Source organism: Podarcis raffonei, chromosome 1 (genome assembly GCF_027172205.1).
Source record: "Podarcis raffonei isolate rPodRaf1 chromosome 1, rPodRaf1.pri, whole genome shotgun sequence".
In the NCBI taxonomy this organism is placed as follows: domain Eukaryota; kingdom Metazoa; phylum Chordata; class Lepidosauria; order Squamata; family Lacertidae; genus Podarcis; species Podarcis raffonei.
In genome coordinates this window covers 15635657-15663496 of record NC_070602.1, presented here as the reverse complement: position 1 = coordinate 15663496, position 27840 = coordinate 15635657, and the positions used below count along the sequence as shown (strand labels likewise).

General features: G+C 44.2%; 1 protein-coding gene across 2 annotated transcripts in view; it reads left to right on the top strand.

The window, feature by feature from the left end:
- The window catches only part of RCOR1 (REST corepressor 1), a 143071-nt gene that overhangs the window by 39641 nt on the left and 75590 nt on the right, over positions 1 to 27840 (top strand). For both annotated transcript variants that reach the window (XM_053369382.1, XM_053369304.1), the window contains exon 3: positions 13165 to 13248. In XM_053369382.1, the coding sequence (XP_053225357.1) occupies positions 13165 to 13248 (84 nt within the window). The remainder of the gene's footprint in view (positions 1 to 13164; positions 13249 to 27840) is intronic.

Genomic DNA, 27840 nt, shown 5'->3' with positions numbered 1-27840 from the left:
GCCCAACAGCATCTAGAAGGCCACAGATTCCCCACCCTAGCTAAGTTCTATTAATGTGTCTGAGGCAGACAGCTGCTCCTTCCTATGGACTTCTATCCAGGCTGGCTACCATTTGATTACCATGTCTTCTTCACCCCTCATTATCCCGGTGTAAAAGTTGTGTGCTGGGTTTTTCTGAAGGAACTTTGATTGGTTCTTCAAGTGCATTAGCTGTAATGGCAGGGGCGGGCTCAGAATATAAGGACTGGCTCCTTGCTGCTGCAAACCTTGTGCATGATTGGTTCTCGAAGACAAGGTGCACCAGCTGTGCTAGGCTGTGCAAATGGTACAAGGAAGAGAAGAGTGAGCAGGTGCTGAGGTGTTGGCTGCAACTGCAATGCTGAACATTAAACTTGTAAGAACGATAGATAGATGATAGACAGATAGATAGATAGATAGATGATAGATAGATAGATAGATAGATAGATAGATAGATAGTGCCTTAGTTAGTTGGGAAGGTGGAGGCTGCATGGAAGAGATAATAATAATAATAATAATAATAATAATAATAATAATAATAATAATTTATATTTTATTTTATTTTATTTATACCCCGCCCTCCCTGGCCAGAGCCGGGCTTAGGGCGGCCAACACCAGTAAAATTACAGTAAAAACATAATAGGGAAAAAACCCAATTTAAAATACAGGTTAAAATGCAATTTAAAATGCAGCCTCATTTTAAAAGTAGTTCATAGATCAAAACCGTAAGGGGAGGGAAACATAAGGGTCAGACCGAGTCCAAACCAAAGGCCAGGCAGAACAGCTCTGTCTTGCAGGTACTGCAGAAAGATGTCAAGTCCCGCAGGGCCCTGGTCTCTTGTGACAGAGTGTTCCACCAAGTCGGGGCCAGTACTGAAAAGGCCCTGGCCCTAGTTGAGACCAATCTAACCACCTTGCGACTTGGGACCTCCAAAATGTTGTCATTTGTGGACCTTAAGGTCCTCTGCAGGGCATACCAGGAGAGGCGGTCCCATAGGTACGTGTATGCATGGCATACATATTGTTATACTGTATTAATTTTAGTGAGGTGTGGGGCTCAGTTTGAATGCAGGCTTACCAAAGTGCAGCCCCCAAACAGTGGTGGAGCTTCATGCTCTGGCATCGGGCGGAGAGCAGGCGGGGGCGGGGCTGGCGTGCGTCCTGAGGGTGTGGAGTGGTGCCCAGCGCGGGCAGGGGGACAGCCGTGATGGCACCTCACCAGGATCGTGCTGCTGGGGGCAGTGCGCTCTCCCCGCACTCCTCTTCCTCCGCCAGTGCCCCCAAATCTCCTTGGAGCATGTGTAGTTCCTCTTAAGTTTGTAAATGATTTCGCGGATGGCTAATTAGTGGCTACCCAACCACATGCAGAATTAGGGGAGAGGAATGCTCCTTTATAGGAAGTCGCAAGAAACAGTTTGGTCTTTTCAGGAGGGGAAGGCTATTTTGTGACCCAACACTCTGGTCGTTCGTGGGAGTGGGAAACAGTGTGTAGCCAATTGCAGAAGGTTCAGATTTACCTGGTGGATCAGCGTGTTGTCCTTTCTAAACTGGCCTACATTCCCTTCCTTCTGCTTGAGGAAGCACACAGGGAAACCAAGACATTGAACCCCTAATCACAGCAGCACACCAATTGCTGCTTTTCTCCTGGATTTTTGCCCTATTTTCTTTGTATGCCGTTGTCTGACATCCTAGTGGAACATGCTTAACCGCTCAAGAGAAGGCAGGCTGAGGGAAATCCAGCATGGTTCCATACTCTCCCAACACGTTTCTGATGAAAATGGGGGTGCCCTAAGGAAAAACAGGACATTCAGGGATCAAATCAGAAACCGGGATGGCTTCTGAAAATCTGGGACTGTCATTGGAAAATCGGGACACTTGGAAGGTCTGTAGTTCATCAAGTGCAGGAGCAGCAGGGAGGAAGAGCAGTGGTGTCCAAACTTTTTTCGAAGAGGGCCAGATTTGATGAAGTGAAGGGCCGTGAGGGCCAACCAAGGGGCCAGAGTTGTTGAGCTTCTTTTAGGATTGAAGTTGTTGAGGTTTTTTTTTTTTTTGAGGATTTTACCCCAGGAAATAAACTGCCACAGGGGCCGGATTAAACTGACTGGCGGGCCGGATTAAGCCCCCGAAACAGACTTTGGACATGCCTGGCGTAGAGGGAGCATTGGTCTCTGGGGTTGAAAATTAGAAACACTTTAAAAGCATAAGCATTTTTTCCATTCTCCTCTGTAGAACTTAGTAAGAGCTGGAGGTCTGCTCTCTTAGGAGGTCAGCATTATAAGAGAAAAGGAGACCAAGCCTGAAGAGTGGAATCCCATCCAAATCTAACCTGGATCGTGGGAGATCAGGAGAGCAGCAAGGAGAGACTGGGCCTTCTCTGTCGTAGCACCTCTTGCCTGGTGTTTTTGCTTTTTTTCTGGGCATTTGGACAGCAGCAACAATATTGTACTGCTAACTCTTATTTTATTACTGTATTTATTTGCTGTAAGTTGCTTCAGGGCTTCTTTTTAAGCGGCAAATGATGCTTATATTTAATAAACCTAAATTAGCCGGCTGTACACATGAGATCCCAAGCAGGAAAATGGCAGGATTTGGGTCTGCTTTTCCAGTTTGCACCTTGTGAACAACTTCTTCCTTTGCTGATCGTTTTACCTAGCACACTTTTTAACCCTCCATCTTTTAAAAAAGTTAAAGCAATAGTGCAGTTAGTGTCCTTTGTAAAAAAAAGTCCCTTTCGTACTCATACGGGAGGGAGGAGGGGAGAGAGAGAGAGAGAGATTGATTGCTGTATCCTAACCCATTCCTGCAAAGCATGAATTGCAATTCCACACGCAGCTGACAGTGGAAGGGCAATGATTTGCTAGCTCTAGGAGTTTACAGATCTGGAAGCATCCCCAGAATTTGCGAATGAGTTGGCTGCCCTCATCCTTTCCCTGCTTTCCGTTGTTGGGGCGAAAGCGGAAGAGTACCGTGTACAAGGAAACTGGAGGAGGCGGTAAAGGGGGAAAGCAAGCCCCTTTCCCCTCCGGGCCATAGGTACGTAATGTGCTGTACATTATTTGTGGGAGGAATCACGCAGAAGTAAACAGGCTCAGGTTCTGTTTGACTCCTTCTCTACTCTTCTGGGAATGACACTAGTATTCTCGTGTCTTTGCAACAGTATTTTCCTTGCCAGTTTTGATTCACAGGTAGCAAACTCTGGGTTGGTTTGTGGACCTCCTGGAGAGGAGGACAGAGTTTCTTTGCTCCTTCCTGTTTTTACCGTTTTTGGCTGCCATACAGCACTCTGCTAAGCCAGGGGATACGTTTGTAAACCAGTTGTTTCCTTCCCATTCGAACAGAATATTTCCCTGTTAATCGTGTGGGCGAAACTTGTGTTGTTTTGGATCATTCCAAATCCTGGCAATTTGCTTCTGGTGACAGTCATCCTGTGGTCTCCCTGATTTATAAAGAAGATAGAGGAATATACCACGCAGTGAAGAAAGCATTAGGTTTCGGGTTGGAGTTGAGGTGTTAGCTTTTCAGCTCCTTTTGCTCTGAATAAAGGTATTTATGCTTGTGCGGCATCTGATTCCCCCCCTTCTCCTCTTCCTAATGGGTCAGCACAGCTACCTGCTTGGTCAGAATGATTGATGTTTCAGAGACCTGCTAGAAATGAGCAATGCCTTCTTAAGTTCACAGATAATAGCATTGTGCAGAGACCCCAGCAATAAACCTTCCTTGCGTTTTCTTGCTCTTCCTTTGTCTTTGTTTGTTTGCAGTTGCAGATCTGTGTTGTGCTCCATCCCATTGTGTCACTTTTACGCAGTGATACAATCCCAGTTACTAATTCAAGTATTTATTTTTTGTTTGGTTCGTGTGGCTAAAGCAACTTCAGCTAAGAAGGGTACGGGGTTAAAGGTGACTCAGATAAAGTTGGACCAGGGCTTCTCAAGTGTCCACAGCAATGTCTTGTCTTAGCCTGGGAGGTTTGTTTATTATTTATTTAAAGCACATCTTACCCTGCTCTTCAGAACAAGAGAAAGTCAGTCCGTGCCCTCGGGCTCACAACCTAAAAGACACGAAACAGAAGGAAAAGAGGAGGAGGAGGGAGGAGGAAAGAAATGCAAGCGGAGGCACCAGTTGTTAAACCTGCCCCCCCCCAAGTGCAACACAAAGTTGCACTTTGTGTGTTGCACAAAGTGTGCAGTTCAAACCAACATTTTCAACCCCAGTGATAATTACAGTAGTCAAAGTGAAATTTTGTATGGTCTGCACCACTAACAGGAGAGGGATGTGCGGGTGGCGCTGTGGTCTAAACCATTGAGCCTAGAGCTTACCAATCAGAAGGTCGGCGGTTCGAATCCCTGCGACGGGGTGAGCTCCCGTTGCTCGGTCCCTGCTCCTGCCAACCTAGCAGTTCAAAAGCACATCAAAGTGCAAGTAGATAAATAGGTACCTCTCTGGCGGGAAGGTAAACGGTGTTTCCGTGCGCTGCTCTGGTTCGCCAGAAGCGGCTTAGTCATGCTGGCCACATGACCCGGAAGCTGTATGCCGGCTCCATCGGCCAATAAAGCGAGAAGAGCGCCACAACCCCAGAGTCGGCCACGACTGGACCTAATGGTCAGGGGATCCTTTACCTTTACCTTTTTACTAACAGGAGAGGTTCCTGTTTGCTTTGGGTATGCAGTGCAATCTGGAGGTGGGAGACTTGGCTGCTGATAAATATCTTAGGGTGGTAGACAGGAAAAACATATGAAACACAGATATATGCAGTGGATTAGTTAACACCTTCTGAACTGGAAACAGGTTTTTATTGTACCTTTGTCGACTTCAGAGTTCTCGAGCCCCACCCTTATTAATGAAGCACAAAGGGGAGAAAAAAAGTTGTTGCCTTATCTCTGGCCCCAGACAGATGTCTTGAGACGGTTTGGTGCCTGAGGCAGAAAAATCCAGATAATTCGTCTCCTCTCTCCCCTAGTGATAAGAACATGATTGTGCTTTTTCAAGGCTCCCCATTTTTCCAGTGCTCTTCTCCAGCCTGGTGCCCTCAAAATATGTTAGACTTAACCTCATCAGCCCCAGCCAACTGGGTTTATTTATACAATTTTATTGTTTCATTTGTTGATTTATTTTACTGATTCCATCAAATCTGCATAACGCTTGATTGTAAACAACAACAAAGCAGTTTAGAATAAAAGAACAAGATGAATTGCAAAAACAACATCTATATATGGGGAACTTGCCTAAAGTTGCAATCTCATGTGCGCTTACTCAGGAGTAAACCCACTTCAGAGAGCATGATTTTTGACGAATTGTATTTAAATGCTACCAATCCTTTATAAACATTTGTAAGCCTTTTTTTTTTGAAAGAGCAATTAAGAGTAAATATCAAAGTATGGCATTTTAACCTTTCTATGCTTTGTAAAGCTTTGAAGATACGTAATGTCGGACGTGGCTGCGGTGTTGTAGTTATTTGTGTCACAAGTGAAACTAAAAAATCGGGGGGGGGGGTGTTGGGGAAAGATGGACAGGCAGGGGAATATTTATGTGATAATTGGGTATAGATGCGCACAGGAAGTGTTCCAGTGCTGCTTAATTTACAGCTCTTTTAATTAAAAAGAACCCACTTGATATACAGGTTTTGGGCCTGGTTTTAACAGGCCTACAAATTGTACAGCCAACTTGTACATCGGCAAAGGTTCTTCTGGGAAGTCTGGGGAATCTGCTGAAAGACTTGAGGATAAAGTTGATAAGAGAGGAAGAGATGGAGAAGGATTGAATATCCGATCACCTGTGGATCTCTTTTCTTGTAGTGCCTGAAGGACTTAGCTTCTCCCACATTTTTCTTGAGCAGTGTTTTTCAGTCTTTGATATCGTTGGGTCGCAGCTCCCATCATCCCTGACTCCTTAGGATCACAAAATTGTAGAGTCACCAGGTCCTGTCACAAGGCCCAATCCCAGCAGTGCAGAAATCCTGCCCACAGATGGGGAGATTATTACGATTACATTTATCCGTTGCTTTAGACAATAAAAAAATGATCAGGGCAACCTATCCCAGTAAAAGACAACACGTAAAAGCAATATAAAACCAGATTTTTAAAAATGCAAAATATGTAAATGACAAGTCCTGCCCACAGGGTGGATAAAAACCAATGATTTTTTTTAATTTAAATCAGATTTTTAAAATTTAAATCAGATTTTTTTTAAAAAAATTGGATTTTTAAAATAAAATGCTTTTGGAGGAGAAATCTTTCTAAAGATAGTTTTCTATTTAAGTTACATTATAGTCCAAAGGCTATTCATCAGGAAATAAGGTTTTGTTTTAAGTTTTCCATGTGTGCTAAAACTCAGTCTAAGTTTTTTTTTTAAGTTTAACCACATCAGTTAACAAACATGGATACATATTATATAATGTTATTGTTATGGTTAAATACATTGTTTAAATTGTTATTCAGGAAATGATTATTTTTCTCCTTCCAATAAAGTACAGCAGAAAAGTTGTCCCAATATAAACAGTTAAGTTTTTAAACTGCACAATAATTTCATAATTCTTGGTCTATGTATTTCTAAAAGTATAACCAAATCAGTAATTTTTTATATACAGTGGTACCTCGGGTTACATACGCTTCAGGTTACATACGCTTCAGGTTACAGACTCCGCTAACCCAGAAATAGTACCTCAGGTTAAGAACTTTGCTTCAGGATGAGAACAGAAATCGTGCTCCAGCAGTGCGGCAGCAGCGGGAGGCCCCATTAGCTAAAGTGGTGCTTCAGGTTAAGAACAGTTTCAGGTTAAGGACGGACCTCCGGAACGAATTAAGTACGTAACCAGAGGTAGCACTGTAACTGTAAAAACTACTCTGAAAATTTATTACTCCAAAAATGAAACCTTCATCTGGTTGTAAATACTAAAATTATACCTGCAAGAATGAGTCTTTCTGTAAAAAAATGATTTAAATCAAGTCTTACTGACTAGTGATTTAAATCGTGATTTAAATTGATTTGATTTAAATCAAATCCACCCTCCAGCCCACCCTCCTTTAAGATGCGCATCAGTGTAAGAGGCAACAGTGCTTAACCAAAGCCCTGGGGAAACAAAGAGTCAGTAAAAACTGACTCTGATGAGCGTTCCACCTGAGATGAGGAGGGGAGGCACCACTTGAAAAGCGCTGTTCCCATGTGGCCACCCTCCACACTTCCTTCTGGTGGGGTACCCAGAGAAGGGCCTCTGGTGAAGATCAATTACCTTCGGGGCCCAGTTCAAAGTGCTGGTTTAGACCTTTAAAGCCTTAAATGGCTCAGAACCACAAAACCTCAGGGACCGCCTCTCCCTATATAAACCGACCCAGACTCCATGAGTTCATCATCTGAGATCCTTCTTTGTGTGCCTCCTCCATGTGAGGGTGGCGACAGGAGAACGGAGCCTTTTCTGCAGTGGCTCCCCGTTTGTGGGATGTTCTCCCCAGGAAGGTTTGCCTGGCGCCTTCATTATATATCTTTAGATGCCAGGCAAAAACGTTCTTCTTCAGACCTTGGACTGATTAATATTTCACAGCCTTTAAAATGTGTTTATAGGAAGGAGGGGGTTGTTATTGTTTTGTTCTTTTATCTATTTACTTGTGTTTTTAGCTTGTATTTTAATCCTGTGAACTGCCCTGAGATATTCGGATGAAGGCAGGTATATACATCTAATAATAATACAGTGGTACCTTGGGTTAAGAACTTAATTCGTTCTGGAGGTCCGTTCTTAAACTGAAACTGTTCTTAACCTGAGGTACCACTTTAGTTAATGGGGCCTCCCGCTGCCGCCAGGTGATTTCTATTCTCATCCTGAAGCAAAGTTCTTAACCTGAGGTACTATTTCTGGGTTAGTGGAGTCTGTAACCTGAAGCGTCTGTAACCCAAGGTACCACTGTAGTCGTCATTATCATCATCATTGACACTCAAACCTCCCCATTCCCCCATATTCGGATCAACAGTAGCTCCGTTCAGGTGTTTCCATGCAACTGAGATGGTGTAGAGTTTGGCAGAAGGGGATGTGCCATCTGCAAACGGCATATTCTATATGTTAATTCAGCAAAGATTCCATAGATTGCACTGCATTATGCTTTGATGATGCCAAAATTTGGGTGCACCGTAAGAGGGAGAACTCATTGGTGGCTGTCTACTGAGAGAAGAGAATAAAGAAGAAGCCAGTTTGGGTGACCCCCTTTCCCTCCTGCCCCACATCTCTCTAAATCTGATGTTGTGGCTTTGGGGGACTATCCAGAGCCTTTTTAGAGGGGGTTTGGGGTGCTGAAAATTGGCTCTCTCCCTGCTGTGCCTTTGGATTCTTTCCTGTCAGTGGAAAGTCACCAATGGAGACTACGCTAAGAATGAAAAGGTGGATAGATGCAATAGCTTTGAAACTGCTTTTATGTTACTGCTGTCTGTGTATTTGCATAGCAAAAGGTGGAAGGAAGCTATCGGAATAAATGTCTGATGGGAAAGGGCAGCTGCTCCCCCCCCCCCAGTTTTTGCGCAATGAATATAAGTTATCAGCAGCATAAGACCTGCAGCTTTGCTGTACATGTGACAGTTAAAAAAAAAAAAGCTGTCCAATTTAACCTGGCATGTCTGATATTGTGACATTTTAGGAGGTTCTTCTTCTTGGTATTAATGCCGTGCTTAGAAGACTTCTAGAATTAAAATCTTAAAATAGCAGCAAATCTGGCTGTGCTTTGAGTACTGTGTGTGCATAGGTGAGCTTGTTCATCAGTAAACTTGAAGTCACTTTTAAAATGTCAGTTCCAGAATTCACCAAGCTGAGGCTTGATCAACGGTTGAAAGTCCACTGTGCAAAAGGATACAGAGAATGAAATTGAGAGCCCTGGTCATTCTGCGGAAAAGGGGCGTTTGCTAGAAGAACTGTTGTTGTTTAGTCGTGTCTGACTCTTCGTGACCCCATGGACCAGAGCACGCCAGGCACTTCTGTCTTCCACTGCCTCCCGCAGTTTGGTCAAAGATCCTTCATGGATCACTGCCTTGTCATGGCGAAGGGGCTTGAATAACTCAGAGAAGCTATGAGCTATGCCGTGCAGGGCACCCAAGATGGACAGGTCATAGTGGAGACTTTTGACCAAACGTGATCCACCTGGAGCAGGAACCGGCAAGCCACTCCAGTATCCCTGCCAAGAAAACTCCATGGACAAAGACAACAGAAGAACTGGAGATGTATCTAGTCATGGCCTAGGGTACCCCTCTGAAAAAAGCTACTCATCTCAGATGAACTTTTAGCTCCCTTAAAATACTTTGTAGCACCCCCAATTCACTTTTAATCCTGTTCTAAGTGAAATTTTGCCTGCAGCAAAATGTTTTGTGGAGGTTCTTGAATTGCAGAATCCCCTTCCGCAAGGGAGAAGTCAAAAGTCTCAGAAATGGCAAACACAATATGTTGGGAAAGGGGTGGAATATGCGGAAATGGATCTAGGAAGAACAGTACAGTGGTACCTCGGGTTACATATGCTTCAGGTTACAGACGCTTCAGGTTACAGACTCCGCTGACCCAGAAATAGTACCTCGGGTTAAGAACTTTGCTTCAGGATGAGAACAGAAATCGTGCTCTGGCGGCGCAGCAGCAGCAGGAGACCCCATTAGCTAAAGTGGTGCTTCGGGTTAAGAACAGTTTCAGGTTAAGAATGGACCTCCAGAACGAATTAAGTACGTAACCAGAGGTACCACTGTATAATCTTTTTCCCAACAAGACTTCTAGTCTGGTGCAGGCCGTCGCAGATGCTCTTTTGTTGACCTCTGGAACGAATTAAGCACTTAACCCGAGGTACCACTGTAGTGGTCTTGACTTGGGGAAACATTGGAAAAATCAATTGGCTGAATCCAGTTACATGATTCAAAAGCACTTGGTCGCATTAATGCTTTCCCCCACCTCTCAATAGTAAGAGTCCTGCTGCATCCATTATGTGTGATTTAAGTAGAAAATGCGGAATTTGTATTATCTTCATCAGTCTAGGAGTACTTGTCGTCTCTAGAACTAGATTTTCCTACAGTGCTGATGATGCTCTTGGCATGCCTGCGTTGCAACACTCAGGTAGCCACACCCCAGTTCTCTCTTTTAACTGGCAGCTCGTTTGCTTGACTTACGCAAGGGCTAGATTTCCTCTTCTGCCTTGTAACCGCCCTAGATAGAAGGAAGGAGCAGATAACACTTGGAGAACTGCTGTTCTCTCAAGCAGTTTGCTGGCTCTCATTTCAAACATTTTATCAGCCTGTTGTTCTTTGCAGTGAGGAGTGAGGTTTGCGGGAACATAGGAAACTGCCTTATACTGCGTCCCACTGTTGGTCTGCCTCATTCAGTATTGTCTGCATCAGGGGTAGGCAACCTAAGGCCCGGGGGCCGGATCCGGCCCAATCGCCTTCTCAGTCCGGCCCGCGGAAGGTCCAGGAATCAGTGTGTTTTTACATGAGTTGAATATGTCCTTTTATTTAAAATGCATCTCTGGATTATTTGTGGGGCCCACCTGGTGTTTTTACATGAGTAGAAAGTGTCCTTTTATTTAAAATGCATCTCTGGGTTATTTGTGGGGCATAGGAATTCGTTCATTCTCTCCCCCCCCCACCCCATATAGTCCAGCCCCCCACAAGGTCTGAGGAACGGTGGACCAGCTGGAAAAGGTTGCTGACCCCTGGTCTACACCGACAGACAGCAATTCTCCAGGGTTTCAGATGTGGGCCATTCCCAGCCCTGTTTAGAGAGGCCAGGGACATTCTGAATGCAGTGCATATTCTTCGATTGAGCTATGGCCCTTCCCACATGGTGAGAAATCATTCTTGCCCAGGAAGGATACTGGTAAAATGCCCTGGGCCCTGGAGATCTGTGGTTAAACTTCTCATGCTTCAGTTTGCTTTACTGAGTTTTGAATCTCTTTACAAGCGCCCGTTGATTAGGAATAAATTACCCAGCCTAGGTTTCAGGTCAGGCAGATCAGATCTGATGAGCTCCAAGCCAAATATGGTGCCACCTTACAGGTCTGAACATATAGAAGCATAGAATTGCAGAACTGGAGGGGGGACCCTGAGGATCATCTATCCCAACCCCCAACAATGCAGGAATATGCAGCTGTCCACCTCTCCATACGAGCCTACCTGGACTCTGAGATCATCCTCTTGAAGACCTTCTTTGTGTGCCTCCTCCACGAGAAGTTCGGAGGGTGGCAACATGACAACCAGCCTTTTCTGTGGTGGCTCCCATTTGTGGAATGCTCTCCCCAGGTTATGGAGCCTTCATTATACAACTTTAGGTGCCAGGGTGAAAAAACATTCCTCTTCGACCAGGCCTTTTGGCTGATTAACATCCTTTACTCCTATAAATGTGTTTGTGGGAGGAAGGCGTTTTTATTGGTTTGTGGTTTTTTGTTCTTGTTCTTATTACGCATGTTGTGTTTTTATCTTGTGCTTTTGTTTTGTAAACCAAGATCTACAGACGAAGGGCGGTATAATAAATCAATCAATGGAATGCAGAGGAGGGGGGGGTCTTTAAGAGACTGACCCAAAAGGTCTACTTTTATCTACCAACTTCCCTTTCTGAGACCTTAGGAGCAGTATCAGAGATCTTGCTGTTGGGTGTTTCATTAGCAAACATTTCCTTGGTGGGTCCCAGTGACAGGTCGTTCATGATTGGTTTTTGGGTGTGTGCGCTGCTGTTTAAATTGTTTTTGTGCTGGCATGCACTCCCCCCCCCCACTTTTTTTTCCTGAATCATGTTTTTAATTGTCACATTTTTGCTTCTATCATAGCAGTTTTGGAAAACTGCACATTATGCTAAGATCTAAAAGATGGTATGAATAAACAATATTGTGAGCAGACTGAGTTTTGTATAGTTGCCTCTTTCTATTTGTCCCAGTACAGTACTTGATTTTTTTTTTAAGTTCAAAATAAGTATCCTATATAAAGTGTGTAAATTCTTCTTATGGTACTATTCTTCTTCTTCTTCTTCTTCTTCTTCTTCTTCTTCTTCTTCTTCTTCTTCTTCTTCTGCGATCACTCGTAGCTGAGTAAGATTGTCTTCCATAAACACGGTTTTAACAATGAGTCTGTAAGTGACTATGGAGGCCAATTCTGGATCCACATGTCTTTCCACAGTGGGGACATAGGTTTCTGGGTGGGAGTTGATCATGGTGTGGATTTTCCAAGCGTGCCTTCCTCCTAGCACGTTTCTCCTTTGCGTCCTGAGTTTGAGTGTCTTCAAAGCCCATGACACCTTTGGTAAAGGCTGTTCTCCAACTGGAGCGCTCGTAGGCCAGTGTTTCCCAGTTGTCAGTGTTTATACTACATTTTTTAAGATTTGCCCTGAGACAGTCGTTAAACCTCTTTTGTTGACCACCAGCATTACGCTTTCCATTTTTAAGTTCGGAATAGAGGAGTTTACATTTATACTATACATTTATATTTATACTATACATTTAACCTCTCGCACTACCTCCCAAAAAACCTGGGAGCTGGGTTTACTCCTCACAGAGCTGCAATTCCCAGCACCCTTAACAAACTACAGTTCACAGAATTATTTGCAAGAGGGAATGTGCTTTAAATGTATAATGTGATAAAGGGGTATTTGATCACAGACCTAGAGGCCTTTAATGAACCCAATAGCAGCTCTCCTTCTCCTTCAACACCTGATTTAAGACCAGTCTTCAGGGGTAACTGCATATATAAGTTGGCTGGCGCTGCTGGTGTTAAGAAACTGATCCAGCTTTACCTGCTGACACAATACAGCCAGACTCCCATTTCTCTTTGCTTGCTCTTCTTTTTCTCTTGCCTAATAGCTGGGGAGAACCAGATAGCAACCTTTTCTGCAAATCCTGCAGTTTAACTCTATAGTGTGTTAGTGTGGGGTTCTTTTTGGCATGTTCCCTGAAAATGCCAGAATCTTAAAGCAACAACAACAACAACATTTTAAATTCTGTTTCATCTTCATCTTCAGTTGGTCCAAGAAAATACTGTCACAACATAATTTTTAAAATTATTTTTAAAATGAATGAAAACATTTCAGGGATTGCGGCTAGGTGGTACACTGTTTGTGAGCCTAATTATACAGTTTCTTTTATCAGCGCTTAGAAGCAGTAAGATTGCACCTTTCTGTTTTATTTTAACATACATATATGTGTTTTCTTCCAGCTAAACTTGCAAAGCGGTCCCAGGAGAGAGAAAATCTTGGTATGCTGGTCTGGTCGCCCAACCAGAATATTTCTGAAGCAAAGTGTAAGTCTCTGGATTTTTGCTTCCCCCAACCCACCTACTTTTTTTTTTTTAAAGCCTGTTTAAAAAGGAAAATAAAATAAAACACCAGGATGCTTTCTCACTGGGGAAAGACTACAGCTGTAACCTACTTTGTGTTTTCATTGTCCTTTAAGTGGAATTTTGAGTTTGTGATGTAACACAACCTTACGCAAGGTTTGCTGAGGCTGATGGGAGGTGTTGTCAAAAACCTCTGGATGGAGAAAGCATCTTTAATTCCTTCGTTTCCTAATCACACATCTTGTGAAAATTTTGAATGCAAGCTTCCCAGAATTCTCACTAAATTACGGGACATGTTCTATGAAGCATTGTGCAAGGATAAGTGCCATTGGCTTTACTGGTTTGGAGAGGGAGGAAGGAAAAAATAATGGCAGCTCAGCTGCAGGAGTAAAGTTTGTTGGGAGCAGAGTTGTCCCTAAGAATAAAGTGGGGAGTAACTGTTCAGAGGCAAGTATTCCCATTCATGCTATTTAATTAACACGTTTCTGATAAGAATCCCCAAAAATATCAGGGTGACTGAAAATAGGTTATTTGCACTTTTCTTACTGACTTTTTTTATAAAGAACCTTTTAATAATGTGGAATGGCCACTCAAATTTTCATTATTAGCCCCCAAACTAACTAACAGTAGAACATTTGTTTGTTATTGAAAGCATCTTTACCCACTCTCTTAGCCAAAAAGGTTTCTTGAGTGGCTTGCAAAAAACGGATGACTCATTCAGGGAGTCATGACACACGAGGAAAAAAGAAGGGGAGGAAAGAGGGGAAAGACAAGCACAAATTACATCTCTTATAACACAGTTCTGTAGTTTTGCCTGTGCAGATTCTGTCTTGACTCCCCACCACATCGTATCTGGCAACAGAGCAGGTGACAACATTTGGGCCAGGCAGGAAGGAAGGATTGTTCCTGCTACACAGTTCTTCCTTTGGGCCAGTGGCAGGTGTGGTTGGAGAAGGCCTGAGGCCTTGCCCTAGAGAAAGACATGAGGGTCAGTTACAGAGGCTTGATGGGTCTTGGTCTGAGGCTCCCCATCCTTTTCTGCTCTATTGTTAACCTGGCCAATTGCATGTTGGATGTGCATTCTGTGAGGTTTGCTGTTACCTGGCTACATTCAGATCATCCCAGTATATGCTTGGAAATAGTAATGACTGGCCACTGAACATATTTTGTGAATCTTAAATGATGCCGTTAGCGTAGCATTCAGCATAGATTGAGTTAGGTGTTTTCGATTTGTTCAGCCAGGTTGGTACTCCCTTGAGTGCGGGCTTGTTGTCAGTCAGATTTAGTCAGTAAGTCAGGTCAGCTAACTGACTCTACCTGTAGCTATAGTTTGTGCACCTTCAAATAACATGGAAAAACTGGGATATACATGAAAAGTAAAAGGTGCCTGTGTGAGAAGGCATTTTCTTCTGGTTTTAATTTCCATATTTTTTGCTCTATAAAACTCACTTTTTCCCTCCTAAAAAGTAAGGGGAAATGTGTGTGCGTCTTATGGAGCGAATGCAGGCTGTGCAGCTATCCCAGAAGCCAGAACAGCAAGAGGGATTGCTGCTTTTGCTGCGCAGCGATCCCTCTTGCTGTTCTGGCTTCTGGGATTCAGAATTTTTTTTTTTCTTGTTTTCCTCCTCCAAAAACTAGGTGCGTCTTTTGGTCTGGTGCGTCTTATAGAGCGAAAAATACGGTATATTTTCACCATATGCTGTTGCAAGGAACATTGTCCAAACACAGAAAATGCGTTGAAGAGCGTCAAGCTTTGCTGAATAGTTCCAACTTTTGAACAGCTTATACAGACACTCATATTTTAAAACAACAACAACATAATTATGATTTATTAATGTCCTTTTTGTATTCTTCAGGTACATTCTATTCCCTTATCCAACCATGAGGGATAGGACTTTTTGGAAAGTGATTTAAGGCTCTCAGTTCTGATAGGGTAGAAGGAGATTTGCAGCTCTTGTTCTTTATTCTCCTTCCCCTTTATACTTCCACGGGACGAAGCTTTTCTGAGATCTTGTGAAGTTTTGCATCTGCAAATTAGCATGCGTTCTAATTTGAGCTCCTCAGAAAAAAGCGTAGAGCTGATGTTCTCTAAAAGTTGTTACAGTGCACTTTAGGGCAAAAACTGTTGGTGCCGCCTTAAATATAACCAAGACAACGCAAATTAAAAAATAAAATAAAATTGGAACATAGGGAAAGGTGGCAGTCATGACCACATCGGCCCAGGACTTGTCTTTAGCCTTTTCCAAGGAGCTATAACACCTGCCTCCCAAATGAGCAGAAGGCCTGGTCTGTTGTTTTCCTTCCAGTTTTCTATAAAATATTATACTTTGACTGACTTGCAAGGTTAAATCACGATAAGGCAGAGTAAGTTCTCTCTTCCGGGGTCTTTGCTATAAGATGGCCAAGCTGCGGATGACCGGCGGAACTTGTGACCCCTCAGAAGTTGCTGAACTGTATCGCCCATCATCCCTTACCATTGGTGAATCTGGCTGAGGCTGATGGGAGTTGGAGTCCAATAGCACCTGGAAGGGTACAGCTCCCTGCTCGAGGGCATCAGAAAAAAATCCAAATCAATCTCCACCCCCCTTAGGTGTTCATTTTTGGGAGAAATAGCCTGGGACAAGACTTGATTTAATGCAGTGACAGCCAATATAGCGTTCTCCAGAGTTGCTCTCCAAGTTGGACTCCAACTTGTCATTAGCATGGCCTGTGTGCAAGGGATGGTGGGAGCTGTAGTCCAACACAAGAAACAACTGTTGGCTGCCAAGACTAGACACAATTTGCTGGTCCCTGTACATGAATTTCTGTAATGGCACGTGCAATTCTCTGCATGCGTTCTCTGGTTGATTGACCTATCTCCACTGAGGGTAGAAGGCCATACCACCTTGTTGAAAGTCTATAATGTATGTATGTGTGCACTTTTCTGAAGTTACCGCACTTCTCCTGGCTGTAGACTTTTTGTTGTTGTTGTTGTAAAAAAATACCCGCCAGGAGCATTTGAAGTGCCACTTTAATGTGCGATGCACAGGGGAGTGTTATTCTGATCAAAGGCTTCTCCACCCACATCAAAAACCTGAAGGAAAAGCGAAGCTGGGAATAATTTACATAGCCAAAGAATATTTTATTAATACCAGGGAGTTCCACTCGAATTTTCTCTCTTCTCTAACTCCAGAATCAGTGGATCTAATCAAATACTAGGCAGGGTCAGATATGAAGTGAACCCATGGTTTGGTTCTGCTACTGCATGAATGATATTTAGGTCCACATGTTTTATCCTCCCCTTGTCTGCTCAGGAGCCTTCATTTAGTTCTGGTTCTTGGCAAACCATAGTTTCTTGGGCAAACTGTGGCTTGCTAAGAGCATGAAGCTGAAGGAAAGAAAGGGAGAATGTGGATGCAAAGCTTGGTTGCATACTATCCTGCCATGGTCTGGCATTATTGGATGGAACTTCTGGCTCACATGTTCCCCCTCTCTTTCTTTCTTGATTACAGTATTTCCTACTTTTGCTTCATGCCTCTATTTACTTATATTATTATTAAAAATATTTATGTCCTGACTGTTTGCTGTGATTCCAGGTTGGTTCACAGAAATGTTATAAAACATACAAATCATAGCTTGTAGTTATATCCAAACTTGCAAATTATTGTTTGAATTTACTCCTGAACCAGGACTTAGCTGGGCAAGCACAAACCATAGCTGTAGTTGTTCAAGGGTAGCAGCAAACCAGGAAGTAACTAAGTGGATAATTCCCAGAGATGGATCATATAGCACAGGGCTCATTTCCATAGCACCAAACGACACATGTTGGGCAACCTGTGTTCATATGTACACAGGACAATATTGAATGTGATTTTTTCTGCAGCCTTTTGTTGTACGTGCATTTGGTCGCAAACCTAGGTTTCGTGTTCCTGTAATATGAAGAGTATTAGGCAAATATCCACCTGTTTGATTGAGCTTTGCTTGAATATTAGTAGTTTGTAATGCTGCAATTCGCAGGGATGCGGGTGGGTGGCGCTGTGGTCTAAACCACAGAGCCTAGGGCTCGCCGATCGGAAGATTGGCAGTTCGAATCCCCGCAACGGGGTGAGCTCCCGTTGCTCAGACCCAGCTCCTGCCCACCTAGCAGTTTGAAAGCCCGCCAAAGTGCAAGTAGATAAATAGGTACCGCTCTGACGGGAAGGTAAATGGTGTTTCCGTGCGCTGCTCTGGTTCGCCAGAAGCGGCTTAGTTATGCTGGCCAAATGACCCGGAAGCTGTCTGAGGACAAAAGCCGGCTCCCTCGGCCTATAGAGTGAGATGAGTGCCGTAAACCCAGAGTGGTCCACGACTGGACCCTAATGGTCAGGGGTACCTTTGCCTTTACTAATGCTGCAATTAAGGAGCCATTAATCTTTTTATGCATTATAATTTTAAGGTTGCGGGTTTTTTTACCTGCACTTTAAAATTATTTTTTAAATAAATTTAATTCAAATATTAGATTCTTAACCTTTATATACTTTTTACTATTTATTAATGTAAAATAGGATAATGTATAAGAGTGTTCTGTATGAATATTGCATAATCTTATATATTTTAAATTGTTTCCTCTTTCATGCACTTGAGGAGATGAGACCAAAGGTTTTCAAATGGCTTGTTAACTTTGTATTATTTATTACGATTATTTTATATACTGCTTCACACCAAAACAGGCTTCTGAGCAGTTTACAAGTATAAAAGCCAGTGATTCAAGCCTCTTCCTTCTCTCAGTCTTATAATTTCATTAAGTTTTGATATTATGCCAATACACCACGCTTTTTTTTCCACCTGTGCTATTAATTATATTATCATTGTGTGATAATTGTATTCTAGCTTTGCCCTGTAATCGTACGGTGCAGAGCAGACTAAAAATAGTTTTATTAAAAACAAAGAAACAGACACTCCTGGTATGTTACTAGTAGTCAAAGAAAAGTCTTGTGTGTTTGAGGCATTGCTGGAGAAAATTTCCCCTGCAGTGGCTTAATCAAATATGTTCATGCTTCCTAACAATGTTCTTAGAACAGCTATAAGGTTTTTTAAAAAGTGGAGGGGGGAACTTAAATATCTGTAGATCCGCATCTCACTCTGTTCGCATTTCCTTGTTTCCAGTTGTTATTCTTGAGGAAAGTTGGTTTTCTACTTTACAAGTGTCAAGTAGCCCATATTATTAGCCACAAAGGTCCAGAGTAATTTGACTTTATTTTTGGCCTGCAGCCATTTTGAATCAGTGTGGGAAACTTGCTGTTGGCTCCAGTAGGGTGTACATAGCGATCTGTACTTGGATTTCTGCTAGCGTTGCAACGTTTACTTGACTAAAAATTTTCTATCAGCCAGCAGTCGATGGCTGGGAATGACGGAAGGTCGTAGTCCAAGACATCTTGAGGGCACCAAGTTGGTGAAGCAGGTTGCAGATGATAATTAGTCTGTGTGTTTTTGTGAATACCTTTATATTCAGATATAGATATAGATATAAAGCCTAAAGGTAAAGGGACCCCTGACCATTAGGTCCAGTTGTGGCCGACTCTGGGGTTGCGGCGCTCATCTCGCTTTATTGGCCGAGGGAGCCAGCGTACAGCTTCCGGGTCATGTGGCCAGCATGACTAAGCCACTTCTGGTGAAGCAGAGCAGTGCAGGGAAACGCTGTTTACCTTCCCACCGGAGCGATACCTATTTATCTACTTGCACTTTGATGTGCTTTTGAACTGCTAGGTTGGCTAGGGACCGAACAACGGGAGCTCACCCCGTCACAGAGATTCGAACCGCCGACCTTCTGATTGGCAAGCCCTAGGCTCTGTGGTTTAACCCACAGCGCCACCTGCGTCCCATTGATATAAAGTCTACTTCATTACAATAATCTTTTTTGCGTTGTAAAGAGTCTCTACCTGTTTTTGGACTATGATTCCCACCATCCCTGACTACTGGGCATGCTATCTAGGGATGATAGGAGTTGTAGTCCAGAAACAGCTAGAGACCCAAGTTTGGGAAACCCTGGTCTAGAGGAAGATCAGTATAATCTGCTTGAGTTATATCCAATTAAATCATACTCCGGGCAGCGTATGAGATCGTTCCTTTGCTTGGAACCAAAGGTGCAAAAAGCTCCCCCTATTGCTCATGCAATGTGAGACCATGATTTCCATTGGTCTTTGGCGCTCTTCCTCCTCCTCTACAACCTTCCTTGTCACATCCCTTATTTTTCGGACGATTTTGGACCCTATCACATACACACTGGCTTGGTGGCAAAGTGGCAAGACAAAGGGAGGACTGACAAAACAATGGGGTCCCCACTTACAGTTTACATTTAGCATTGCAAACGAATTCTTTTCTGTATTACAGCTGAATTTGAATTCATGCATTCAAACAATAATATCAGTTTACAGTAGAATGTGGAAAGTAAACCACCCTGAGATCTATGGGTGAGGGGTAGTATGTAAATTTAATTAATTAATTAATAAAAAGGTGGCACCCAATTTTAGTCACACACGGTGAAGATCCATTGGAAGCAATGGGCAGCAAATGCAGAATTATTATTTTTTGAAAAGTTTTTATTGTTAAAATAATTCAGCATTAATGCACACATATTGCGAATATACAAGCATACAAACATTCATTTCATACAATCCTTAAAAATATTCAAGCATACCTACATTCAGTCCCACAGATAATTCCTTTTCCCATCACCTTTTGAACTTTTGAGAACAGCAATTTGCACTGAAATGCAGATGCGCAGTTGTTAGCCCTGTTGTTACTATCCTCAAAGTCATTTAGCTGGCCTTCTCCCCAGTGGAAAAAAATAAATACAAAATTGAAATTAAAGTTTCCATATTAATTGCAGCTTCTTTTACCACTTCCCTCCCCTCCCACGCCATGCTCCTAGTTATTAAAAGTATTTTAAGGGGCAGTTTGCCTCAGTGTCGCCCGTAACGCACAAACACACACACACATTTCTGTTGTTTATTTTCAGTACTATTTTAGCAGGGTTTGTTGGATGTCATTAGTGGCACAGTGGATTCAAAATACTGAATCCTCACACTAGAGGGGGCCGGAGGAAAAGGAAAATCAATACTTTGTTGCCATGGCAACTGGAGGAGGCCTGGGTTGGCCTGGGGTGGTCTCCTCCATTGAATTAATACATTGCTTCGGTTTTCTCCCTTTTCTTTTTCTTTTTCTTTTTTTGCTCTCTGCCCATATAACTAGCATAGCCAGCTCCCCTTCAGAGTCCTCAGTTTAGCCGAACAAAAAACTCAGAGCACACATACACCCTATCCTGGAATTCTTTTCTCTTGCAACACATCATGATGTAGTTGCCACCTTTATTCCAGATGGCGGGATCATACTCTCCACCAGCAAAACATGAACAAGGTTTTCCTGTGTTTTTGCATGTAGGAAGTTTTAGGGAATTGCCTGAGCTTAGAAACAGATGATAAACAGTACCGGAATCCCAGGTGCTATTTTTAAGTTGGCTTTGCTTTGTTTTTGGTGGTGGCTGTGGTCAGAACAATGTGACTTCCTTATTTCTTTTTATGTGTTTCTTGCTGCTCTGATACGACCGATGAGGGTCAGATACGAATATTCTCCCGTCATGTTAAGTTTCACCTGTAGTGCTTCAGAAGTGTTCCAGAAATCTATTGAGTGTCTGCAGGAGACAGTCTGCTGCTGCTATTATTATTATTATTATTATTATTATTAGTAGTAGTAGTAGTAATAGTTGTAGTTTCACTTCTCCCCATTTTTATTCTCACAACAAACCTCTGAGGTAGCCTATAAGCTAAGGGGCCTAAAGTCACCCAATGAGCTTCATGGCTGTGTTGGGATTTGAACCCTGATCTCCCAGGCCCTAGTCTAACCAAATTTATCTGCAAGTAAAGGCAGGTGGCGCTGTGGGTTAAACCACAGAGCCTAGGATTTGCCGATCAGGTCGCCAGTTCGAATCCCCGCAATGGGGTGAGCTCCCATTCCTCGGTCCCTGCTCCTGCCAACCTAGCAGTTCGAAAGCACGTCAAAGTGCAAGTAGATAAATAGGTACTGCTGCGGCGGGAAGGTAAACGGCGTTTCTGTGTGCTGCTCTGGTTCGACAGAAGCGGCTTAGTCATGCTGGCCACATGACCTGGAAGCTGTACGCCGGCTCCCTCGGCCAATAAAGCGAGATGAGCGCCACAACCCCAGAGTCTGCCACGACTGGACCTAATGGTCAGGGGTGCCTTTACCTTTACCTAAAGGCCTGCTGCTAATCGAGATTTTGAAAATGGAGACTTAAGGGTTGTATCAAGGTAAATTCTACTCTCTACACCCCCTGAAATTAATAAGTGTGACTTAGTCATAGCTGTTCTTTTCAGTGGGTCTGAGTAGAACTAAAGATGGCTGCAACCCTATGAAAGGAAGCTAGAATTTGCCTACACTTAAAAAAAAAGAAAGCATTCTCCTTCATTTTTAATTAATCAAGCTCTTGCCTCACCTGCTGCAAGAAGTCACAGCTGGGAGCCTGCGTAGGTCCTGTGTTACCACATTTTAAACTGTCCCAGATTGACGAGAAGCAAATGAATCAGGCTGTTTCAGTTCATAGTACATTACAACAGAATATTGTAATATTTCCAGATATTTTGAACTGCCACTCCTATGAGCACCAGGCAAGGTTGGCAAAGGCTGCATTAAACATTGATCTTAGCCCACCGGTTTTTTGCAAGACGGCATACACACCGCACGTCCAAAATGTGCACACCCACTACCAAATCCTGGGAACTGTAGTTTTACGCCTAACAGCACTATAATTCCCAGCACTCTTGACAAGCTGCAGTCCCCAGAATCCTTTGTGAGGAAAATATGTGCTTAAATATATGGCAAGTATGCAGCCTCTGTTGGCTGCTCTGCCTCTTTGCTCTTGTCTGCAGCTGTCTGTGCAAAAGTTGTATGTGCTGGGGTGAGGTTTTCCCAGGGGTTTTCTGAGCCTTCTTCCCACTTCCTCCTTCTTTCTGCTGCTGCTTAGCTGCATCCTGTTGTACATATCTTAATGCTAAAAGACAATCATCTAGGAAGGTGAGAAAGGCAAGTAGATTCCACCTGTTTCTCCTGCAAACCCTATACAGTGGTATGCCAGGCGGGTGGGGAGGAGAATAAGCGTTGAATAATGAAAACCTTGGAAGAAGCAAGTACGTGACTGGGAGGCAAACGTACAGGAAAGCAGAAATCAGCTCAGATAAAAAGTGTGACGTCCTGCAGTTGGAATCAGTCATTAATGCATCCACCATCCTGTTCACCCACTACTTATTGATTGATTGCATTTATCAGGCGCTTTATGCGCTAAAAAGTCTCCTAAGCGACTCAAGGCTTAAAACAGGGGAATACAAAGGGGCTGAATCTAACTACTTTGACATTGTTATACTTTTAACACAAATGCTAGGTGCTGTAGGTAAGGTAAATGGTGTTTCCCTGTGCGGCTCTGGTTCGCCAGAAGCAGATAGTCATGCTAACCACATTACCAGGAAACTGTCTGCGGACAAACGCCGGCTCCCTCGGCCTATAGAGCAAGATGAGCGCCGCAACCCCTGAGTCGTCCACGAGTTCACGACTGGACCTAACAGTCAGGGGTTCCTTTACCTTTAATATCTTCTTTGGAGTGACACTGTTTTCCATGAAATGTCACTCTGCGTAACAGAACTTGCATACCAATCCCTTGCAATGGATGCACTTTTAAGTTTTCAGTGTTCCTAAATTCCTAGCTTTGGTGCACATGGTGGCTAAAAAACTCTCCTTTCTTGCTGATGGAGTGGCTCTAGGATCTTGGAAACTGGGACCCTGCAGCAAAATTAGTAACAGGTGTTTGAAGCCCCCTCAACCCCAAGACCACTACACCACAGATGATTCCTGACCATGCAAAATGCTGGCCGGGGTTGATGGGTGTTTAAAACACAGCATCATACTCGGAAAAGTTGGTCTGTGATCTAAAGACATTTACTTTTTTCAGTAAAACAAGTGCTGTTTTCCCCTCCCTTTTTCTGTAACCCCCGCCCTCGTTATATTTATGAATAAATGTGTACAAGAGTTATTCACTTGAGGGGTGTGTGGAAGGATTATTAGAAAGGCTGACTGTAACCTAAATTCCAGAGCGTTCAGTGAACTTTGAGAGTCAGGGAATCCTGGGATTAAGCATGCCTTAGCTTCAGCCAGACTATTCGAGCGTGTGACCTGAGAAGCAGGTGATTAAATCCAAGGTTTGAAGGTGATATTAATTTGGGGCATCATGCTCTGTTTCCGATGTCCAGGGTTGTGAGTGCCATTGCTCACCCAGTCCAAATGGCATGAGCCCACACAAGACGCGGAGGTATTCGCCAGCTTGGGGGAACCTGAGGTTTGCAGGAGTACCAAAATAGTGGGAACACCACGAATGGGTGTTTCATGGCCATGGGATGCCAAGTGGGTTTGGAAGCAGCATGGAGTATCAGGCAGGAGGACTGACCAGTGGAGGATGGTGCTTTTGGGTATATGGGGCACTGCCCCCCAACCCCATTCTGCTCTCAGCCTGTGCTTGCCTGCCTGCCTTAAACCAGTCCAGGGGGTGCTGCATTCACCATCTGCTTCCTCCCCCTTAGTCCCAGACTTGCCCCTTTTGGAACTCAACAGGGAAGAGGATGGGGACAAAAAGATCTGCCTTATATTAGCTCTGGCTCCCCCTACTGTTGGCTTCCCTGCCTTTGCGACCTATCAGTCCCCAGTGCATCCCAGCTACTGTGGTTGGCTGGCTGGAACAGTGAATAGGAGCGCTCCATGCTGCAACATTTTAATGCAGGTCTCACTTTCCATTGCCGGAGTTCCAGAGTTTCTCATGTGCAATTCAGCCCCAGAATTCAGATGCTGACTATTGGCATATGGCTTAAAATATTAAATTGTGATGTTCTTTTACCGGCGAGTGTGAACTTCTAGCTTCTGTCAGTCCTATGCATGTGCAGTCCTCTGTACAAATGTCCCAATGAATGCACCCTTCGTGATAACTGTACGTAGGATTGCAACCTATATGTGAGAAGTGTGTATGGGACAGCCTAGGTAATTTGTAGTTAATTTGCAGGGAAAGCTGCCTGGGAAACAATTGTTGTGACATGCCCCCCCCTCCTTTTAAGTTTCTTAAACTATATTTCAGTATGCAAAGTTACGTAAAAAAAATAAAAGAATTCTAATCTTTACTGGCAGTGTGTCTTTCTAATTATAGTATGCCTTTAATTGTAAATATTTTAATCCAATCAGATTAGGCCCTGGGGTTCTTGTCTGGCCTAGTACTTAACAAAAGGAAATCATCACCTTTTCCCAGACTAGGAAGGTGGTTAGGGGGAGTTGAGAATTGGGGAAAATACCTCCGTTTCTGCTGACTTGGGAAGGACTTTTACTGTGGATTCAGGGGAACAGGCTGGCATGCATGTCTTGCTCATTTCTCTTTAATGGAGAGCAGGCAGACATGGGAATCTCTTAGGTAAAAGGACCCCTGGATGGTTAAGTCCAGTCGAAGGCGACTATGGGGTCGTGGCACTCATCTCACTTTCAGGCCAAGGAAACCGGTGTTTGTCCACAGACAGTTTTCCAAGCCATGTGGCCAGCATGATTAAACCGCTTCTGGCGCAACGGAACACCGTGAGGGAAACCAGAGCACACGGAAATGCCGTTTACCTTCCCGTTGCAGTGATACCTATTTATCTACTTGCACTAGTATGCTTTCGAACCGCTGGGTTGGCAGGAGCTGGGACAGAGCAACAGGAGCTCACCCCGTCGCAGGGATACGAACCTCCAACCTTCCGATCGGCAGGCCCAAGAGGCTCAGTGGTTTAGACCACAGTGCCAGTATCTTAGAACTTGCATGCAAGGTCCCAGCTTCAATCCATTGGTATTTACAGGTTACAGCTAGGAGAGAACCCTGTTCTAAGAGTCATTGCCAGTTAGTGTAGATGGACCAGGTCTGATTTGGGATGACACAGCTTCCCATGCTCGTAAACACAGTTTCTGACATCCATCTTGGCTGTGAATGCTGGAAGACCTGCTCCCTGCCTTGCAGGCCTTTTTCTACCTGGCCTGGGAGGGTGGGACCTGGACGGACTCCAGCTACAAATGTTGAGGCTACTGAACAAAATACAGTGGTGCCTTGCAAGACGAAATTAATTCGTTCCGCAAGTTTTTTCTTCTTGCGAGTTTTTCGTCTTGCGAAGCACGGTTTCCCATAGGAATGCATTGAAAATCAATTAATGCGTTCCTATGGAGACCGCCTTCAGACCAGGTCCGGGGACAGTCTGTCCCCGGACCTCTTCTGAAGGCTGGCAGGGGGAGAAGGACTTTTCTCCCCACTGCCAGCCTTCAGAACAGCCTTCTGAAGGCTGGCAGTGGGAAGAAAAGCCCTTCTCCCGCCGCCAGCCTTCAGAAGAGTTCCCGCAGGGCTGCCTAGGCTGCGGATAGCAGCCTGCTGCCCTGCGCAAGGGGCGCTCTGCTTCAGAGCGCCCCTCGCGCGGGGCAGACATTTGCAGCTTGGGGAGCCCTGCAGGAGTTCCCCGCAGGGCTCTCCAAACTGTGGATAGCAGCCTGCTGCCCCGTGCGAGGGGCACTCTGCTTCAGAGCGCCCCTCGCGCGGGGCAGACATTCGCAGCTTGGGGAGCCCTGCAGGACTTCCCCGCAGGGCTCTCCAAGCTGCGGATAGGGGTAGCAGGCTGCTATCCGCAAGCTGCAGATAGGGGGAACTCCTGCAGGGCTCCCCAAGCTGCGGATGTCTGCCCGGCGTGAGGGGCGCTCTGAAGCAGAGCGCACCTCGCGCGGGGCAGCAGGCTGCTATCCGCAGCCTAGGCAGCCCTGCGGGAACTCTTCTGAAGGCTGGCGGGGGAGAAGGGCTTTTCTTCCCACCGCCAGCCTTCAGAACAGCCTTCTGAATGTTGGCAGTGGGGAGGAAAACCTTCCTCCCACCGCAAGTCTTCAAGACAGGTCCGGGAACAGAGGAGAAGGCGCGCTGTGCTTCCCCGCTGACCCCGGAGATTTCCCTATGGGCTTTCGTCTTGCGAAGCAAGCCCATAGGGAAATTCGTCTTGCGAAGCCGCTAAAAATCGGAAAACCCTTTCGTCTTGCGGGTTTTTCGTTTAGCTAGGCATTCGTCTTGTGGGGCACCACTGTATCAGGCTGGGGTATTGTTTAGGAAGGGTTGTTGGTGTTATTGATACTATTTTTTGTGTCTTTATTTTAGATCTTATGATTTATGTGAAGTTGTTCAGTTTGCTTGTGTACTTTTTGATGTTTTGTTTATTGTTTATGGCTAGCTTTGTTATGTTAAAATTAGTGTTTTTTTCAAGTTGTAAGCTGTCTTGAGTATGGTTTGAACTATGGAGAAGCAGCATACAAATAAAATCCATGTTACGTTATCTCTTCATCATGGTTCAAAATACAGTGGTACCTCGGGTTACATACGCTTCAGGTTACAGACTCCGCTAACCCAGAAATAGTGCTTCAGGTAAGAACTTTGCTTCAGGATGAGAACAGAAATTGTGCTCCAGCAGCACGGCGGCAGCAGGAGGCCCCATTAGCTAAAGTGGTGCTTCAGGTTAAGAACAGTTTCAGGTTAAGAATGGACCTCCAGAACGAATTAAGTACTTAACCCGAGGTACCACTGTAGCTAAAAATCAGAAGGCCATGGAGATTTTTATCTATCAACTTAAATGACCAGGGTGATTAATCAGGCAGAGTGATTTTGGTGAACATTTGCTGTTAACCCAAAGGTGCAATTCATGCAGAGGAAGTTCAGATTTCGGGTGAACACCCCCAATTCCCCAGTGTACAGGGGCTGTAATGATCTGATACTGTATACAGCCTTATAGGAAAGTCTTCCTGTTAATGTGGTTTTAGGAATCGTTTTGGGGGAATAAATATATGAACCCCTTTGTTTTAAACATTTTGTTAATCATTTCATAATTTATTTATTTTTAAATTATTCCATTCTTCCCCCCCCCCCCATTTTTTGGGGGGATGAGCGAAAACAAAGAGAGGCTTTGTAAAAACCTGGAACAAACTCTGGTTTTTCCTGATTCTTTTCTCAGGCCTTCACATCTCTAATGGTCTCTCTGTAGTCCCTGGCCTAAAGCACATTCTGAAACAGTCCTGGGAAGTCTCTTGCTGATAGGCAGTGGAAGTTGCTAGACTGGTATGCTGAGACTTTGATGACAGTAGCTCTACAGGTATAGATTAGGACCAGCCCATGTGCAGCTGTTAACCCAATGAGAATCTGAAGGCATCGCACAGTTTGCAGGATGTGGCCTCTTGCCAGATATTTCCTGCCTTATGGCTACTGCTGAGTGAGAATCGGAGAGCTGCTGCAAAGTTGAGTGTGGTTTTTCTTTTTGTAAAGCTTGAGAACAAGCTTAAAGCTAATTCACAGCGGCTGCTAACAAACAGTCCTTTGAAAAGGCAGCATTTGAAGCCATGGAGGAGAATGTCTAATTCTAGATGTTTGTATAGTTTGGTGTTGCTGCTGCTTTGAACTTGTTAGCATTGGAAACTGACAGGGGCCAGGCACATGCTGCTACATGCACTAAA